Source organism: Poecilia latipinna, unplaced genomic scaffold (genome assembly GCF_001443285.1).
Source record: "Poecilia latipinna isolate Pla-1442-1.1 unplaced genomic scaffold, P_latipinna-1.0 Scaffold1744, whole genome shotgun sequence".
Taxonomy (NCBI): domain Eukaryota; kingdom Metazoa; phylum Chordata; class Actinopteri; order Cyprinodontiformes; family Poeciliidae; genus Poecilia; species Poecilia latipinna.
The window spans coordinates 6,659-25,263 of NW_015114360.1; the positions used below are offsets into that span (position 1 = coordinate 6,659).

The window sequence follows — 18,605 nt, forward strand, 5'->3', positions numbered from 1 at the left end:
ATATATATATATATAGGGAACATTGGGCAGTGTGCTGCCTTTGTTTGTTTCTCTTCCTTCTACCTTTCTATCTTTCTCTATCATTTCTTTCAAAGTTACTTGCTCAAGATCAAAGACAAGAAAGAACTCTAAAATATTTGTCCTCAAACATTTCATCTAACTTATAGCTCCAAAACCTCCTTCCTCGTTCCTGTTTGGAGGAGTCACCAACACCTCCCTGGAGGTCACCTGGAGTGGTCCAGTAGGTTCTGACTATGATGACTTCGACCTGCAGTGGACTCCTAAGGACCAGCTGTCTGTTATCAACCCGTACCACAGCCAAACATCAGGCAGCCGCATCCTAAAAAGGATGTTCCCAGGACGACTTTACACCTTCAGCCTTCGAACTGTCAGTGGGGCAATGCAGCCCGGTGCCACCTACAGCACTCCCATCCAAAAGAGTATTCGAACCAGTAGGTGGCAGCACTACACTTTTTTTTTTTCAAGAAATTGTAACTAATTTGGGTATTGGTACACCAGAAATGTCTCTGTATTTTAACCAAAGAGATTTCCAGGTGAGAAGAATTAGGAGCGGAGGAATGGAGGAATGACCAATCTCAAAGTGATCAATGTCTAATCTTCAATCTGACAGAAAAAAAAACTAGAGCTGAGCCTGTTTTCAAGCAACGCAGCATCACCTGATCTGAGGCTTTTCCTTCTGCAGAGCCAGAGCGAGTCCAGAGCCTCCACTGTCGACCACAGAGCTCTACCTCCATCTCCTGCTCTTGGGGACCTCCACAAGCTGACTATGATTCCTACACCATCGAATGTCTTCACCAGGACACTCACACCCTGGTCTATTCACGGCGTACAAGTCGAGAGTCCACCAGTTATGTCATCACCCAGCTTGAGCCCCACAAACGTTACACCATCTCTGTGAAGGTCATTTCTGATGGGACGACCAGCGAGGAGGCAGAGGACAGCGTAGTCACAATGATCGACCGTAAGAAAGAATTAAGCTTAGCATGTCTGCCAAAGGGAGGGTGGATGAGCTAACCAGATTTGTTTTTTTGTTATGCTTTCTATAGGCCCTCCTCTGCCCCCACTGACTACCCGGGTCAGTGACAAGTCCACTTTGGTCACGAAGTCCTCGATATCATTCCAGTTTAATTGTAGCTGGTTCAGTGATGTCAATGGAGCAGTGAGGTTCTTTACTGTGGTTGTGACTGAATCTGAAGGTGAGCATGACCAAAAACCCGTCTTTAATTCTGACCAGAAACTGGTTAGGTCAGTGGATTAGGTTCTGACAATGAAACAGATACATTTTGATTTCATCTCTTGTGACTTTTTGATGAGTTATACAGCAGTTTAACACTCTACTCTGTAGTTCTAGTTGGACACTGATTATTTAATGTGTAATTTAACTTTTAAAGGCCTTACCTGCTCATGAGTCTTGGTAACATGCAACCTCTGACCCATCCTCGTAGGTGTCAATAACTTGCAGCCAGACCATAACCACCCTCTGCCCTCCTACCTGGACTACAGACACAACAGCTCAGTTAAGTCCTACCAGACCAACTACTTTCCCAGCCTCTGCTCAGATGGCTTAGAGAGCAGCACTCAGATCTATAACATCAGCCTTGGGACTGGGATGGACTCTCTAGGGGGTCCATGTGACCACAGAGACCCGAGTTATGCAGAGTCTAGCAGAGACCTTATCTACTTCTGTGATGGACCTCTGAAGTCGAAGACTTCATACAGGTACTGAACACAAACAGGTCAGACTATAAATAATCTGTTTCGATGTTTCTCTGTCTGGTGTCTTTGCCAATCCCATTAATCAGCAGTTCATAAAGTAAGGACTGAAAAAGGCTTAGTTTGTCTTGAGCTTACTGAGAATTAGAAAGAATCGATTGTTGTTCACTGTGAACCCTAGTGTCTTGTCTTTTTGCTCCTCTCAGGATCAGCATCCGAGCCTTCACTCAGCTGCTTGATGAAGAAGAAACTACAAACTCTAGATTAGCTTCTCCTCTCTTCACTGACACCTTCTTATCTCTGCCCATCATCACGGAAACAGGTCAGGCCAAATTTCACTGGCTACTAAAGAGTTAAAACTCCCTTAGCTCAGATTTTTTTTATTTTATTTTTTTTAAATGAAACACATGGAGTTTGGACTGGAGATGATGTTAAAATACTGGGATACTGCATGGATTTATTTTATTTTTTTCTTGCAGAACCTCTGAGCGGTGTCATTGAAGGCATCAGTGCCGGACTTTTCCTCATCCTCATGATAGTTGCCATCACTGCTTTCCTCATTTGCAGGCACAAGGCTCGCAAATTGTGAGTATCTATAGACCTGCCCCTGTGGAAGGTACACCTGACACCTACATGACGCCTAACAGTACAACAAACAACACAGGACACCAGATGGCAAAACTCACAACGCCTGACTGGTACAACACACAACACACCACAGTACCACACACAACACCTGGTAATAGAAATACAACACATGCGTAACAGGTGCATGGCACATGTTTAGCACCTGCTAATGTCAGCCGACATAAAAGGTGTTGTTGACGCTGTTTCCATCAGGGTGGAGGAGAGACCTGATGTCCGGAGATGTATAAGGAGAGAGAGATCAGCAGGAGGAGTCCCGATGGGAGTCAGAGGGTAGGAACCAATCAATAAACAAGCGCTGTTATGGATGATGAGCCTTTCTCTGACCAAAACAGAGTGGAGTTCCATCTACAGCCACTAGGTGGTATCGCAGCTAAACACGGAGAAACTTTAAATATTTAAATCCATCCGCTGTCAGTAGATTTATTAATGATGCTACGGAGAAGAGTAACAAAGAAATACCATAGACAGATTGATACATAAGTATATTGGTAGATTGATTTATTTTTGGTGAAAACTTTTGCACACCCTAACGTTTAGTTTAGAAAATAATCTGAAAACTGGAAAATGAAAGCAGAAATGAACCGATCAATCAGTTCTCTTCTAAAAGATTAAATCAGTTTTTAGCAATATTTATTGAAGATCTGTTAAACTCTAATGCCTCTTCGTCTTGTTCCCCAGCAGCAGGAGAATCTCCAGGTGAGATATCTTGATGACTTTAATTAGTTTTGTTGTTGTTTTTACATGTTTAGTGATTTCGTTTGTTGTTTTCAGTCCCATCAAGATCCTGAACTTTGAATCTCACTACAACAAACTGCTGGCCGACTCCAGCTACCTCCTGTCTGAGGAGTACGAGGTACGCCATCTTCCATTCAGCTAGTCAAGGAGCTGTTTCAGCTTTAGGAACCACTTTAAGTTTAAAGTATGAATCTGAATCAGTGGCTCTGCAGGTTGCCTCAGGTTCTCCTGTTCCTATTTCTCAATTTGGTACTGAAACCTGCTTTGCTCCAGTAGTTCAGGTTTTATGTCACAGAGGTTTCTTATGTCTGAAAGAACCATCTTCTGCACAAATATTTGTTCAGTTTGTTAGAAAAAGGTATTTCCTGATCATGATTGTGAGTGGTCATCTGAGTTACCTCAGCGTGAACGGATCCAGAGTCAGAAAACCTCATTGACCTATAGAGAGCTTTTCGGATTAGTTAGATAACATATCCAGGAGATAACTTGTTGAACCCACCGAGTTCAGACTCCTCGTTTTTCCACTCATATGTCTGAGTAAAAGCTTTGCAAGCAACTGAAGAATGGTTCTCATTTTTTGTTGCTGTAAATATGAAATGGTTCTTTCATTTTCCTCAACAGGACCTGAAAGACGTCGGCCGTAATCAGCCGCTGGACTCTGCTCTGCTGCCTGAGAACCGTGGGAAGAACCGATACAACAACATCTTGCCCTGTGAGTGGCTTCTCCTTCAGCTCAACTGATTTGTGTCTCCGTCTTACCGTCTCTCTCTCTCTCTCTTTGCAGATGACTCAACGAGGGTCAAGCTGTCTTACGTGGATGATGATCCCTGTTCAGACTACATCAATGCCAGCTACATCCCAGTGAGACGCCAGTACCTTCACAACATTTTAATTTTGTGCAGAACCCCTTTGGTTTTCTTCGGTTATGAACGGGTTTTAGACTAAGACTTATGCTCTGTCTTTATGGCTGTATTTTGATGAACTTGAATTTCCACTTGTGGTTATTCACTGAGTTCTAAATGTTACTTTTGAATTTTAGCTTAATTTGGGTTTGGACCAGCTGTAATCGTGTGGTTTTGTTTCAACTAGTTTTGTGCTTGTTCGTGTTGGTTTTGATGGGATTTGGACTTGGTCCTGACTTGGCTTAAACTGGTTATGGTGTTAAGTCTTGAGCTTTGACTTAGACTTGGATTTGGATTGGGTCATGTTCTGATCTGGTTTTTTATTGATTGTACACTGGTTTTGAAAGTATTTGTACTGGCTGTTGACTTGGTTTACACTAAGAATTTGACCCAAGACTGAACTTGTTTGGACTCAATATTAGAATGAGTCGAATACTCAATATTAGAATGAGTATCCCCGGTTCCCTGAAGTGTAAATATGAGATTTAATTTGGTCATATAACATTCGACCGTTCAGTCTGTTTTGATGCTGTGTTTAAACAGACACCAGGACTTCTTTCTTCTCATCCCGTTTCAAAGCTGCTTTTGCTCCACCTACCTGTTTCAACAGAACTGAGTGTTTGGTTTTCTCTGTGTTTTTAGGGTAACAATTTCCGCCGGGAGTACATTGCGACGCAGGGGCCCCTTCCAGGAACAAAGGATGACTTCTGGAAGATGGTGTGGGAGCAGAACGTCCATAATGTGGTCATGGTCACTCAGTGCGTGGAGAAAGGCAGGGTGAGTATGAGATGACCAACTGCTGTTGCATCTGAAGGAGTTTCTGAGACTCTACCTTTGGCCGTCTGCGTTTAAAAGATTCAATGTTTTCTCTCTGATTCCCCATCCAGGTGAAGTGTGATCACTACTGGCCATTTGATCAGGATCCTCTGTACTACGGAGATCTCATAGTTCAGATGTTGTCAGAGTCGGTTCTTCCAGAGTGGACAATCCGAGAGTTCAGAATCTGCAGCGTATGTTCCCCCAGCAGGAGCAACATCCTCACTCTCTGTCACTGAGTGAGGTCCGACGATGATGTCACATTTCTGTGTGTTCAGGAGCAGCAGCTGAGCTTCGTCCGCCTCGTTCGGCAGTTTCACTACACGGTGTGGCCCGATCATGGAGTCCCAGAGAGCACACAGTCGCTCATACAGTTTGTTCGAACAGTCCGTGACTACGTCAACAGGACTCCTGGTTCTGGTCCCACTGTGGTCCATTGCAGGTAAAAAAAAAAGCTTTGAAATTAAATTCTCCACCATCTGATATGAAGAAAATAATATCAATTTGAAGCTTTTTAAATGATGAGCTTGATCTGCATGCAAAATTTTGACAGGTGGTTTACCTTGACACATCTTTGCAGCACTGATATGACTTGCAGTGGAATAAATTTCATTTGAGAGTCAGAATGTGGATGAACTTTAGTATGTTTTCATCTTAAAGTTTTAACTCTTTCAGCAGCAAACATCTCATATCTTCACCCAGTTTGTTGGTGTGCGCAAGGTGTTACATCTCCGTGTACTGAACGTTACTTATTCTTACGTTTTCACAACTTTTAACTAAGTCCTCTGCGTGTGTTTTAGTGCCGGAGTGGGCCGAACTGGAACCTTCATCGTCCTGGATCGGGTGCTGCAGCAGCTGGACACAAAGGACACGGCAGACATATACGGCGTCGTCTTTGATCTCCGCCTCCACCGGTCACACATGGTGCAGACTGAGGTGGGTCCGATGCATCCTGGGATTAACGGGCCCCATTATGGTGCAGCTGTACTGATAAAAAGCGATTGTTTTTAATATAAAGTTAAGTATTTCACAAATTCAGAACAAAAAGTTTGTTACAGAGCGGTTGGCAGTACTACTAAATTCCCCCATACAGTACCTAGGAACTGAGGACCTTCTTAATTTAATGGAGCGCTATCTTCTACTGACAGCAGGAGGTTTCATACCTTTAGAGCAGGCAGACATGGATCTTAGAAAATACTAATTTTCACACATCTGGATGAAAATTGTTTCCCAAAAAGGGGTTCAATGAGACCATGTCTCTCTCAGACCTGTCTGCAGATGCAATGAAGTAGCTTAGAGATAGTAAAATCTGGGTGATCTCCTGCAGATCTTCTCCACTACTCCACTAATGTACTGAATTTGGCAATTCAATTCAGAGTACAGCTTAAATTTCCCACAGCTCTGCTTTGGTCATTCAAACTGTTTCTAACACAAACCTCCTCTCTGACCAGGGTCAGTACTTGTACTTGCATCAGTGCATTCGGGATGTCCTCAGAGCCCGGAAGCTGCGCAGTGAACAGGAGACCCTCAGTCACCCCGTCCTAAGAATGTGAATCCCGCCTGGCAGAGAGGTGAGTAAGCCACAGGTCATGGCGTGTGTCATCAGTAAGCATCAGAGGAATCACTAATTGGAGGTGTTGGTCCTTTCCCACAGAGACGCTGTGATTGTACTGCGGATTTACTGTTGAGCTAACAGAAAAACACAGCCATTTATTTTTCTATCAATGTTCATATTTTATTCTGCAGATTTATGATAATTTATGTAACGTGAACTGGAGTGTGTCTGTGGTTGTACTTTGTGTTTCTGTGTCACAATGAAGCTGTGGGTGGAAACAGCCTCAGGAGACTGAACATTTTGATCAGCTTCGATCACCAGTGCACCCTCCAGCTGCTAATCATTTGTTCAGACAACAGCAGACTCAGCTCCTCATTGAACGTGTTTATACAGATGAACAGCAGCGCCTGTATGTTACCTGTTCATCTTCTTCTACCTTAACCTGTAACTGCAGATCTGCTTAAAGCCATTACTGTACTTGTAGAGGTTCTGTGGACTGTACCTAAACATATTTGTCTGTGAACAGCTCATTAAACACACAGCACGTGCACAAATATCCGATTTCTGTGTTTATTGATCCGAGCTGATTCAAATCTGCTCCAAGAGACATAAAAGTAGGCAACTCGGCATCAACATTGCAACATGTCAAAAACACAGTTACAGCATTTTTACAATGCTGCAGAACACTCCCACAATGTGCCAAAACACTGTAACTGCACTGCAGCCACACTACAAAAATCGCTTAACATCACTGTAGCATCTCTTTAACCATCTTACAACACTGGAACAGCTATGTAACAACTTCAAAACAATGATGCAAGAAATGTAATAAAACTGAGTAACCTAGAATCAACACAGATACAAAGTTGCAAAAAAAAAAAGTTACATTAAAATAAAAAATAACATCAACCGAAACAAAAAAAATGAAACTGGAAAAACTTTGCAACACTTCCGCACTGCAAGCTTGATGTAACAACACTTTGCTAATGCTGCATTAGTACTGCAAAATAACAGCACTGGAAAAATACTGCAGAAACTATTTATCAACTGACAATGCTACATTAACTCCACAGTTGCTAAACAATATCAAGAAAGGAACAAATCTGCAACAAAAATGCAACAACACTGTAAACATGCTATACCATAACTGCACAGATCGCATACCAGCACTGTAACAATGCTACAACACTGCGGCATCCTTGCAGCTGTTCTGAAGCAACACGGCAGCAAAACTGCAAATAGGTCCTAACACTTTAAGAATGCAGCACAAATAACGCAACACTGTAAAAACACTGCAACAACTCTAAGACACTGAATCAACAACGCAACAACAATGAAAACGCTGTAAAAACACTGCAATAGCTCTGCAACCACTCCTTAACAACGTCACATTGGCACGGCAAAAATGCTCCAGTAGAACGGTAGCAACCCTGAAAAAACACTGTGAAACCAGTGCAACAATACTGTAAGATTACTCTAACAAAAAATTAACCATACTGTGTTATTTCTACAACAAAGCCGTGATAACATTGCAACAACTCAGCAAAGCTACTACAATAATGCCACAATAGTATGTGACACTAATAGGAAAACAATCTACAACACATTGCATCACCTTGCAATTTTCTCTGGAAAAACACTGTAAAAATGATGTAACACTACAAAAACACGTTATCAATTATAAAACACAGTGACAAACATGGAAATGCACAACAGCAAAACTGTAATGACACCACACTCTTGCACGTAGGAGTTGTAAAAGTACAGTTAACAGAAGTACATCACATCTGTTATGTGAAAAGGCTTGGCTCACATGTTTGGTTTGTTGTTTGTTGTTGCGCTTCTATGTATGTTACATTGATAGTTGTTATATTGCATGTTATTGTGAATCCCTTTGTTCTGGTGTGTCTGTGACGATTATATTAATATGGGTTTATGTGGTATTTTTCTGCTGTGTCACACTGCGAGTCTGTTTTGCTTTTGAAATACCGTTGTATTACTAACTCTTGTGTGTGATTGTGAATCTGTCGTCTGTCATTGTTGATGTGTTGTCTGCTATTAGGTCTGTGTTGTGATATTAGGAGTCTGATTTGTGATATGTCGAGAGTCCTGTGTTTTATTCTGTCTACCTTGTGTTATAGTAAGTCTGTTGTGAGTCATTGCGTCTCTGTTGTGTGAGTCTGTTTTGTCCTAGGCCCTTACCCTACTCTCTGCGCATGCGCTTCAGGCCGCTGCTGAGCCGGAAGTTGAGCAGTGAGTTAGCCCCGCAGACAGCTAGCAGCGGAAAGATTTAGCGAGTTCACAAAACTTATTTTTTAGGCAGAAAAAGTTCTTTTCGAAGGAACCTCGGAGCTCATAGTGACCCACTACGGACTCCCGATGGATTGTGACCGGTTCTGGTACTTTATTTCCCGTGAAGAGGAGCGTTAGCGGCCTTTGAAAGAAGTTGTGATTGTTTTTTGGCGCTCCAGCAGCGAACGCTAGCTGCTAACTGCTAACGCTTTCTGGACGGACAGAACCGAGCTGCTGGAGATCCAAAAGACTCGGACAGAACATAGCTCCTTCTCCGTCATCCGGAGGTCCAGAAGATTCGGATGCTGGAAGTCCCTCCGTTGACTTAACCCGGTGAGTTTGAACTAAAGTACCCTAAGTTCACCCGCTATTGCTAAGAAGCTGCTGCTTACTAGCTGCCATTACAGAAACATCTCTGGGAAGTTTCATCTGCGTGACCAGAATCCCTCAAACTAATATAGCTTTGTGTACTGGTCACACCTGGCCAGCAAAGGCTAGTGAGGCTACTTAATGGTACCTAAACACGGAACATATCGTGTATTTGCACGGACAAAACCAATAATAGTAAAAAGAAAATCCGAACACCCGCACTGATAAATAACCTGTCAGTGACTCAAAGCTGCTGGCTGATTGATTGATTTACTGACTGATTGATCCGTAGGTGATGGATCAATCAGGCGTTGGTGTAATGTCTCAGTGACCTGGTCAACTACCTGAAACTACAAACAGCTGCACCTTTTTAATTCAAAATCCTGACTTTATTTATGTAATCAATAATCTATGATCAAATCAGATGCTATGGATTTGGGTCCAATATTGAAAACGAGAGCGTTTCAGTCAGTTAAAAGGGGGCGGGGGGAGTAATATCCTTTTTTTGTTGTTGTTTTTAAGTTGATTTATATAATTGTTTACAGGATTTTGACGAATTGTAAATAATTTTCTATGTGACATTTGCAGGAGAAAATAATTACAAAGAAACTTAAATATGATTACAATTTAGATTATATTTATAATCACACATTCTTTTGCATATTGCAATAAAGATGCATGATGATGGTTGTGCAAACTAACATCGTGCAGTATAGATCATATACTGCTGTGTAACAGGTATTGAAGTTGTATTATTTTTAAATTGAATATTATTGCAGTTAATCCCTGAATCTAAATTATACTGTTTCACATTTTTTATGGCATGTAGATTTTAAGCATTTGCTCGGAAATGTAACATGCTGCTGTATTTAGGTACTTGAACATTAATTGGCACACATTCACTTATTTTCAGGTGACTCAGACGTGGTTTTGTTGAAGAACTTAATAATCCCTGCTTATGTCGCTAATAGGAATGAATGAGATGGATAATAATTACACCATGGGTGTGTTTAAGTTATTATTGAAAATTCTTGAAAACTGAAACGTTGCAATGGTAAATTAAAGTCTGCTTTTGAGGGGGCGACACCGCCGGTAGCATAATGGCAAATCTAGTGACTGGAGCTCAACCTGCAGCTGCAGACTGACTCATACTGACAGAGCTACCGTAAGTCAGATGCTTTCTGTGGATGTGACTAAAGTCGATTAGCCTTAAATGCTGTGTACACTTGAAATAATCAATGGAACCGAAAGATTTGAAGGAGGAGCCTGTAGGGAGTTTCCCTAACGTCTTCCATGAAACACATTTATCACACGCTCTCATGCAGGTGAGACAGGGAAGTGGAAGACATCAGCTCAAAATTTGACCTTATTATTTGAGAAGTTTGTCAGAATGAATTAACAAATGTTTCGAATTGAGTTTTTGTAGTTTTAGTTTTAATTATTAAATTGTTATAAAAAGAGTTAAGTGTTGGTTGTCTGCTCAGGTTTGTAAGACAAATTTAAAGCTAGGTTGAGGACGCAGGGTCATATTGATTATGAGGTGACGCCTGATCACTGGATAAAGGGAAACTTGTCACTGTTAAAGTAAGTATTCTTTTCCTCCATGAATACGATGGCCACTAATCTTTCTGTGGATCTCAGTAACTAAAATCTATGTCAGCAGAGAGAAGAGGACTGGGAAAGTAAATCCAAGAAGTTGGATTTATCAAGAGTTTGAATGCATTGAACGTGAGATAAGACGAGCGCAAAGCATTCAGTTTACAGGGACTCTGATGTGAATGCCCTCAGTTGATGTGTAGGGTCAGAGAAGAAATGTGAGTTATTAGTAATCAAAATTGTTATAGCAAATTCAGCAAAAGTATTGACAAATTGACATTTTCTTAATATTATGCTGCCCTACAGCCTACCAAATATTGGATCCAATTGTGATTGTGATGTTGCTCAGATTCACATTTCAATGCTAATTGCAATCTTAAAATATTGGGCAGCTCTAGTTTACATGTGCATCAGTTTGTTTGTAGGTTTTGGTGGTTGTCGTTTCAGTGCTGCTCTTTGACAGAAGTCATCGACTGGGCTGGTGAAAAAGGAACAAGAAAGTCTTTGATCAGAATGAGTGAAAATGTATTCACGTTCTTGTTGTCTCTGCTCCGTTTGGGAATGTGTTTACCTGAGCTGCAGAAAGATGCTGTTAAAGTATTCATCCTATCTGGGTAAACAGACATGAACTAGGCCTCACTGCGTCAGAGCTGTGAGGAAGACTGTCCCTCGTTAAGATGAAATGAATAATCTTCATTTCAGTTTTGCCTTCTCTTAGATATATGTGGGAAAAATAGTCTGTTTGACCAGATTCATCTTAGATTGGCACATTTCTCCAGTCTAAAATCTATCCATGGATGTTGCTTTTGAAGCAATGTAAGAATAAAATGAAGTGTCACATTACTGGTGAAACTGGCTTAGATCATAAACTCCCTGCGTGTCTGTCACTTGGGGATAAATATCCACATTTTCAGGCTGGTGTCTTGTTTTAAAAACCTACTCAAGAACATGTTGCAAAACTTCTCAAATGTTTGTTTTACTTCGGAGGAGATTCTGCATCAGTTTGTAACGAGATGGGAGAAATTAACAGGCTGAATTTGTTTTTATCACAGCAGCTCTGCATCTGCTACTCTCTGGGTCTTTCTCCATCTTATCTAAACTCTGGCTGGCCAGAAAGCCATCTTGACATCTCACTATTCCACCAGTAAACCATCATGTCTTCCAGTAAAAGTTTGATGCTCCCTGTGGGTTTCTAAAGAAAATCAAACACCAGGAAGATAGTTTATTTCCACAAATCCATTATTTATTCCTGTGATGAATATCACCACTCTGATTTATGAACCGCGTTAGACAGCATCCTCTGTTTTTGAATGCTCGTTCCTAGCAGTCCTTGTATACAGATAATCGAAATTCTGCTTATGCTCCTATTAACAAGCACCAACTGATTAAACACCTGACAGACTTATGGAAGGAGTGAAAAGCAGCACTTGAGTCAGTATTTCTAACCACCAGCTGGTGATCTTCAATAACCCTACAGAGTTTATGAGATGCAAACAGTGTTACGGTCAGGATTTATTTGTGAATTATCACTGCAGTCCCGTTCAGTTGATTTCTGATTGATTTATAAACATGATATTAAAAACCCCTACAATGATTGGGCTGTATTTAGTATGTGGTGTTGATATTAAACGGCAGTAAGATTAAATGTTCCAGATTTGATTCACCTTTTTAATTTATGCTAAAACAACATAAATGTTGTTGGCTTGCATACGGCATTTGCTGCATTTTTTTTTTTTTTTTTGCCTTGGTCTCTGACAAGATTTATTCTTAAAAGGCTTTATGAAAATGGATAGAACTGAATTATAAGAAAACCAATAGGACCGGGTGAGGAATGTCCCATTACTGAAACAATTCTGTCCCGGTTTGATCCGCAGAGCTGCTGTTCCTCCCTGCAGACCCACGAAAGCTCTGATGATGGAAGCAGAGCTGCTGGAGGCTGGATCTAGGTAAGTTCCCCAGCAGCGTGACGCTACGATGGCCTCTCGGGTTCCCCGCTAAAGGCCTCCTCTGTTCCAGACGTCAGATGGTGCTCTGAAGAAGCCATGGGTAGCTGCTTAAGCTGTCCAGAGAAAGAGTCAGTTCCAGATAATCATCAGAGTAAATTCAAGGTGAGTTCCTGCCTCTACCTGCCCGCCTCCCCGCCCACGCCCTCACTTACTCACTAATGACCGTCCCACGGTCTTATTTCACAACCCGCGGTTCCTTCTCTCCTGTTCTACCAGTGAGAGCCAGACATGTTTAAGCTGTTCTCATTATTAGGTGGATAGAGCAGGTGAGTCACCTGGAGCTGATTCGTTAACGGAGCGGCATTATAAATCGGTTTTCCTGCATTAACAGCTGATTAGCGTGAAGGAAGTAGCTGTGACAAGTCATGTTGAACCAGCAATGGAGTTGCTTCAGTTCTGCTCCTGACATCCGATGTTCTTCGTCTGTGGATGATTTAGCGTGTTTGACGCCTTTGGAGTTCAGACGATCTTTACACAAGCTGCGGCTTAGAGTCGTTGTCCCTGATGGTTCACTCAGGCTGCTTTTGAGCTACCTCAGCATTTATATTTTGGATTTGAATTCGTAACCAATATTCTTTGCATGGTGTCCCTCTACTTTCATTTACATCCCTCAGATGACTGCGAAAGTGTTTGGTGATGGAAAGAAAATGAACTTTTAAAAGGTTTGAGATTCCTCAACATTTTTAAAGTTACTCAACCTTTTAGAAACTCATTTTTATTTGCTATATTTTTGGGTTGAAACAATGAAACTGATGGACAAAGGTTACATTATCACTAATGTGTCAAAGGTGGGGTCCCTTTCAGATTGTAGTTCTGTATAGGACTGGACGATATGGCTGAAAAACTTATCGCAACATAAGCATTTCATATCAGTCAAGATCTGTAATTATTGATTAGTTTTTTGCTTTGAATATGTGAAATGCTGCCAGACGGTGGCATGATCTCTGCTGTTGTTTCTCTGCAGTTTTCTCTCCATGCCGTTGCTTAAGTGGTTTTAGAGACAGCAGTGAAACCTGAAACTGCTGCTGCACAAGTTACTCAACAGGTTGTTGCTAGGTAACCGAGGAGTGAGTTAGTTGATGCCACCTTGCTTAGTTTTGAGAGATTGAGCAGCTAAAGCCTTCCCTCTGCCTACATTTGCCAGAAAGCTGTGCGGTCCTGGATTGGAGTTCAGTGAATATTCAATATATTGAATATATTGACATATTAATATCAATAGATGATACATCCTGAGATGTATCATCTATTGATATTGAACATGTGTCTCATCGCGAGATATATTTTTATTGGTTTATTGTCCAGCCCTCTGTGAACATGCAACGAAAAACTCCCTTTGTACATCGCTTCATCGTTCACGTTACACAAGTAAAACCCCTGGTTTAAACTTCAGCAGCTCCGATACGACAACTTGCAAAGAAAGTGTTGACCGCCATTTCTGCCAAACCTCATCTTTTATCTGAGCTCAAACATTCAGTGAATCAGATACAGGTCAGGGATCAACATAGTTTCCACTTTTGACAGGAACTGGAGTATCGGGCTCTGGTTTGTCTGGGTGCATAGACTGTAAGCCTCCCTTCTGTCTCACTGCCTTCTGTGTTGGGCCCAATCAGATGTGTAGTCAGAGCCAGACGTGATGGGATTGTGATGTGCTTCAGGCAGACAGGCTTCTTTCATAATTTCAGATTGTTCAGGAACACCTTACATGTCAGGGACTCTCTGAACACTCGTCTCATGACTTTACCTTACACATTGCAGACACTTTGAAAACAATCGGATATTTATCCGTACTTAGCACCACAAATAGAAGTGTCGCAAATTAGATTTTTTTGTGTGTCTAAAGATCAGAATTGGACCTTTTAGACTGCCATGAGAAAGTCTGATATGGGCAAAAAAAAATCTGATTTGGGTCGCATTTGCCTGCTGTGTGAATGTATTCAATAGCCATTGAGTCCTTTAATATGAACTGGTGTCGGCTCAAAAAGCTTCAACAGATTTTCTCCTTCTTGTTCAGATGACATATCCTCAAAACTAAATAAATACGACTATCTGATGTGGAGTTCTGCAACAAATCAACATGATAATCAAATTTTCTTTGTGTTTGTTTCTTCGTGAACTGCTCAGCTCTGTAAAGTTACAACCCTGCGTGTGTTCTTCCGCTGCCAGGTGATCAATGTGGACGACGATGGGAACGAGCTGGGCTCAGGCGTGATGGAGCTGACCGAATCCGAGCTCGTCCTCCACACACATCGCCGTGACGACGTCAGGTGGCCCTACCTGTGCCTGCGGCGCTACGGCTATGACTCCAACCTGTTCTCCTTCGAGAGCGGCCGTCGCTGCCAGACCGGCCAAGGTGCGTCTGTCAGATGAACCAATCGGAACAAACCTGTCTCAGACGGTTTCCTTTAGATGTGAAAATTTGTACTGTGCAGAAGAATCTTATGGTTGTGTGTTTTGTAGAAAGTCTTGTATCTGTTTTACTTGACATAAAGATGATTCCAGATGTTTAGGGGTCTCTTCAGACGCAGGAGGTCTAAAGAAGGAACAGAGGTCCCGCAGTAGAGTTAGGAAAGACTCTTATTGTCTCAAGGAGTTACACTAACATGTCAGAGGGACATGTTGCCCCCTGCTGCCCAATCATAGCAATTAGAGATGACCCAACCAAGGACTTTTGATGTTTAACTTTGTCTTATAAGCTTAAATATCTAAAGATGCTGATCACTTTTGATTCTGAGTTTTTATACTAAAAGTTCCATTGTTCATCATTTTCCTTAAGCAAAAACATGAGATGGCACCTGTAGCTTCACTAGCTATCAAGAGATCCAGTAGCACAAAATAAACAATGTTCAGGTATCCAGTTAACCTGATGTTGCTGCTGAAGCTCTTCACCTTGTGCTCCGGTGAACTCCAGAGTTTTTCTTACTGTAATAATCCAACATGACTTCCCCAACTTGAAATGTTTTTACAAAACACAGCCATATCCTATCAGTTGCATTCTCCTTTTCAATCTTTCTAAATGATGATGAGGGGCAGAGAGCTCTGTCATGACAAGCTCCACCCTTTTGGTTACACTTTTATCAGTTTCCTCATCAAAAAAAAATACACCTAATATATTTGGTGTATAATTTTCTTAAATTATCTTTCCATGGACCCATTTGTGTCTTTAATACAGCTGATGATGATTTGAAACATCTGATTATATAGAACCACTGTCTATTTTATTCTCGCAGCATGTTTGGATGAATAGCAGTGGTGGAAATCTGATTCGATTACATTATGATGTGATTGCAGACTGATTATTGACACACCCACCCCTACAAATACATCAGAGTGATTTGTACCTCCAGCTCTTAGAAAATATTTTTTTGGATCTCTGCATCTTCCAAATTAGCTGGCAGCTGATTTTTGCCCCACATTGGAGCTGTGGAAGGAGGCGACGAGGAAACCTGGGAAAGAATGTTGAAGTGGAAAATGTTGAGGTTAAAGTTGCACTGTGTCTCTCCTCGTACACGCTCTCAGGACCACAAGCTGCTCAGGGTTAGGAGGGGGTCGGTAAGTCTCAGACCGGATGGGGGTGATCGGCTGATCAGTATTGATTATGCTGTGAATACACAGGGATCAATAATTGTGCTTGTGCCGTGTCCCCCACAGTCTCCTGTGTGTTTCCTGTCTTTTCCCTCCACCTTGTCTCTCAGGTGTAGAGACCAACTTCACATCATCTGTCAGTTGTCTTATTGTCGCTCAGTTATCATATGGATCTTTAGGTTGTCCTCCTGTCTGACCTCTCGGAGTGTTGGGATAAGGGTTTTGATTCATGTCAATAAACTATAAACTGGAGTTTAGATGGTGACAATAGGAAGATCAACAGAATCCGGTTCCCAGCTGCTTTCTACGGACTTGAACAGGTTCTGTTCGGTCTCGTATAGGAAGGCGGGTGTGGATGACCACATGGATTCTTGTTATATGTTCCTATGAGCTCCAGTCAGCTGACCAATCATCTCAAAGTTAAAGTTCATCTCCAGTTAAACGCAGACATGTGTGTGTTGTGATTTCTGTTTCTCCACCCTCTGGTGAAATCACAGTCTCATTTTCTTCAATCTTTCTGTGCTTGCAGGTATATTTGCCTTCAAATGCTCTCGAGCTGAAGAGATCTTCAACATGCTGCAGGAGGTGATGCACAATCACAGCATCAGTGTGGTGGAAGAGGCAGTACTGGACCCCAACCAGCAGGGGGCGATCACTCCCGCAGGTGCGCACTTACACCAACTTTAATCTGATAAGTCCTGTAATCAGGAAATGACCATTTCTGCTTATGTCAGAGGTCATATAGTGCTGTTGTTAAACTGGTGTGGGGTTGTCTTTTGGCTGCAGCTCTGGGTTACTCGGTACCTACGGTGCCCAATGGGGTGAGTCGGCTGCCCTCAGTGGGAGAGACACCGTCTCACCCATCCACACGTCACCCATCTGTGGCCAGCACCCGGCTGCCGTCTGTGGGAGAGGAGTCCACACACCCGCTGCTTGTGGCTGATGAGGCGGTAAGATGAGTGCCGATTGACATTCACTTCAGATAGAACCTGAAGTTCTCCTTTTGCTAGCGAGAAGTGGACCTGATATGGCTGATGCTAATGCCGCTGCTTTCTGTGTTGCAGGTGCACACCTACGTGAACACCACGGGGCTCCTGGAGGACCAGCCCAGCCCGCTCACTGTCGTCACCCCCCTTGAGAGCCCCACCTCACCACAGTCTCAGTGTCCTCCAACCCCACCGCCTCCTCCCAGGGCCCGTGTGGAGCCCGTGCCCCCCGCACCCCAGCCGGAGCCCCAGGTTCTGCTGGAACCTCAGGGAGTGCGCTTTGTGCTCGGCCCCACGCCTGTTCAGAAGCAGCAGATGGAGAAAAAGAGGCAACAGGAGCTGCAGGAGGCCACTGAGCTCCGAGAGACTAACGGCCCCATCCCAACCCCTACCCTGGCCGAGCCACAAACCCCGCACTCCAATGGGTCCTCCTCCAACCCCGCTACGGCTCCCCGTCGCCACCGCCCGCCTCCCCTAACCCCCGACTTGCAGAATGTCAACAACTCAGCCCAGCGGCGCACGGCTCTGCTGGACTATGAAAACCTTCCGGCACTGCCGCCGGTTTGGGAGGCGAGGAAGCCGAGCGCCGAGGAGGAGGAGAGCGCTGACGGCGGTCTGAAAACACCGTCGCTCAACGGATACAACCACCACACCACCCACAGCCTGCTGCAGCACTCCTATTCCCACCCGCTGTCCGCTGTCCTCGAGCACTCGCACAACTACGTCAACACAGAGAACGTGACTGCGCCGCTCAGCGCACACCGGCCCGACACGGCCCGCCGACGCACCGACGGTCCGACCATTTTTAACTTCGACTTCCGCCGGCCGCCACTGCCGGGCCACATGGAGCCACCTAAAACTCTGAACTACATTGAGGTGGAAATGGACAGCGGCGGTGGCGGCGGACACAAGGGTACGTCGGACGGCAGCAACCCCCACACGCCTCGCACCCCCACCTCCCCGCTGCCCCCGACCACGCCGACACGGCGCACCGAGATGTACGCTCTCATCGATATTGAGCGCACCGCCGCCATGTCCAGCCTGCAGAAAGCACGGCCGCGAGACGACGGCACGTCTCGCAAGACGAGACACAACAGCACGGAGCTTCCCACTAAGAGTGCCGCATGACTTTCTGTGGTAGGCGCGGAGCCGTGCATGGACTCCACTCAGACAGGAGCTGTCCACTTGAGGAGGTGGACTGGTACTATAGCAGATGTAATACCTCTGATGATCATGATGTAACAGACTGCTTTCATTATATGGTACACGTCAGTATTACTGAACAAACATTCCAGTTATCCTTTTGTACGAGTCACTGTGCTGCTGTAAGATGACACATGTACAGTAGATCTGACAATAAATGTCTGCTTTTATTTGTACTCGC

At 43.4% G+C, this 18,605-nt stretch overlaps 2 protein-coding genes across 3 annotated transcripts in view; both read left to right on the forward strand.

Annotated features, from left to right (window-relative positions):
* The window catches only part of LOC106964972 (receptor-type tyrosine-protein phosphatase beta-like), a gene marked incomplete at its 5' end in the record, with an annotated part of 13,519 nt that extends 6,573 nt beyond the window's left edge, over positions 1-6,946 (forward strand). The window contains 17 exons of the mRNA XM_015060797.1: positions 168-452; positions 704-982; positions 1,068-1,217; positions 1,467-1,740; positions 1,941-2,056; positions 2,214-2,319; positions 2,575-2,652; positions 3,061-3,078; positions 3,154-3,235; positions 3,739-3,829; positions 3,902-3,978; positions 4,662-4,796; positions 4,907-5,029; positions 5,114-5,277; positions 5,636-5,771; positions 6,287-6,406; positions 6,490-6,946. Coding sequence (XP_014916283.1) covers positions 168-452; positions 704-982; positions 1,068-1,217; positions 1,467-1,740; positions 1,941-2,056; positions 2,214-2,319; positions 2,575-2,652; positions 3,061-3,078; positions 3,154-3,235; positions 3,739-3,829; positions 3,902-3,978; positions 4,662-4,796; positions 4,907-5,029; positions 5,114-5,277; positions 5,636-5,771; positions 6,287-6,388 — 2,216 coding nt within the window. The remainder of the gene's footprint in view (positions 1-167; positions 453-703; positions 983-1,067; positions 1,218-1,466; positions 1,741-1,940; positions 2,057-2,213; positions 2,320-2,574; positions 2,653-3,060; positions 3,079-3,153; positions 3,236-3,738; positions 3,830-3,901; positions 3,979-4,661; positions 4,797-4,906; positions 5,030-5,113; positions 5,278-5,635; positions 5,772-6,286; positions 6,407-6,489) is intronic.
* Positions 6,947-7,050: 104 nt separating this feature from the next.
* On the forward strand, positions 7,051-18,605 carry LOC106964979 (fibroblast growth factor receptor substrate 2). 2 transcript variants are annotated; one of them, XM_015060805.1, is made up of 7 exons: positions 7,051-9,015; positions 12,522-12,593; positions 12,664-12,755; positions 14,817-15,003; positions 16,765-16,899; positions 17,022-17,185; positions 17,300-18,605. In XM_015060805.1, the coding sequence occupies exons 3-7, from the start codon at positions 12,690-12,692 to the stop codon at positions 18,347-18,349; spliced, it is 1,602 nt and encodes a 533-aa protein (XP_014916291.1). In that variant the 5' UTR covers positions 7,051-9,015; positions 12,522-12,593; positions 12,664-12,689; the 3' UTR covers positions 18,350-18,605. The 2 variants fall into 2 exon arrangements, with proteins under 2 accessions (XP_014916291.1, XP_014916292.1); XM_015060806.1 differs by lacking the exons at positions 7,051-9,015; positions 12,522-12,593; positions 12,664-12,755 and adding an exon at positions 16,170-16,202 and having other exon boundaries at positions 14,925-15,003.

Bases quoted from the DNA above. Each gene is read 5' to 3' on its own strand.
- LOC106964979 (XM_015060805.1), top strand. From the start codon at position 12,690: ATGGGTAGCTGCTTAAGCTGTCCAGAGAAAGAGTCAGTTCCAGATAAT. The intron at 15,004-16,764 runs GTGCGTCTGTCA...CTGTGCTTGCAG, and splicing joins TCGCTGCCAGACCGGCCAAG to GTATATTTGCCTTCAAATGC. The intron at 17,186-17,299 runs GTAAGATGAGTG...TCTGTGTTGCAG, and splicing joins TGCTTGTGGCTGATGAGGCG to GTGCACACCTACGTGAACAC.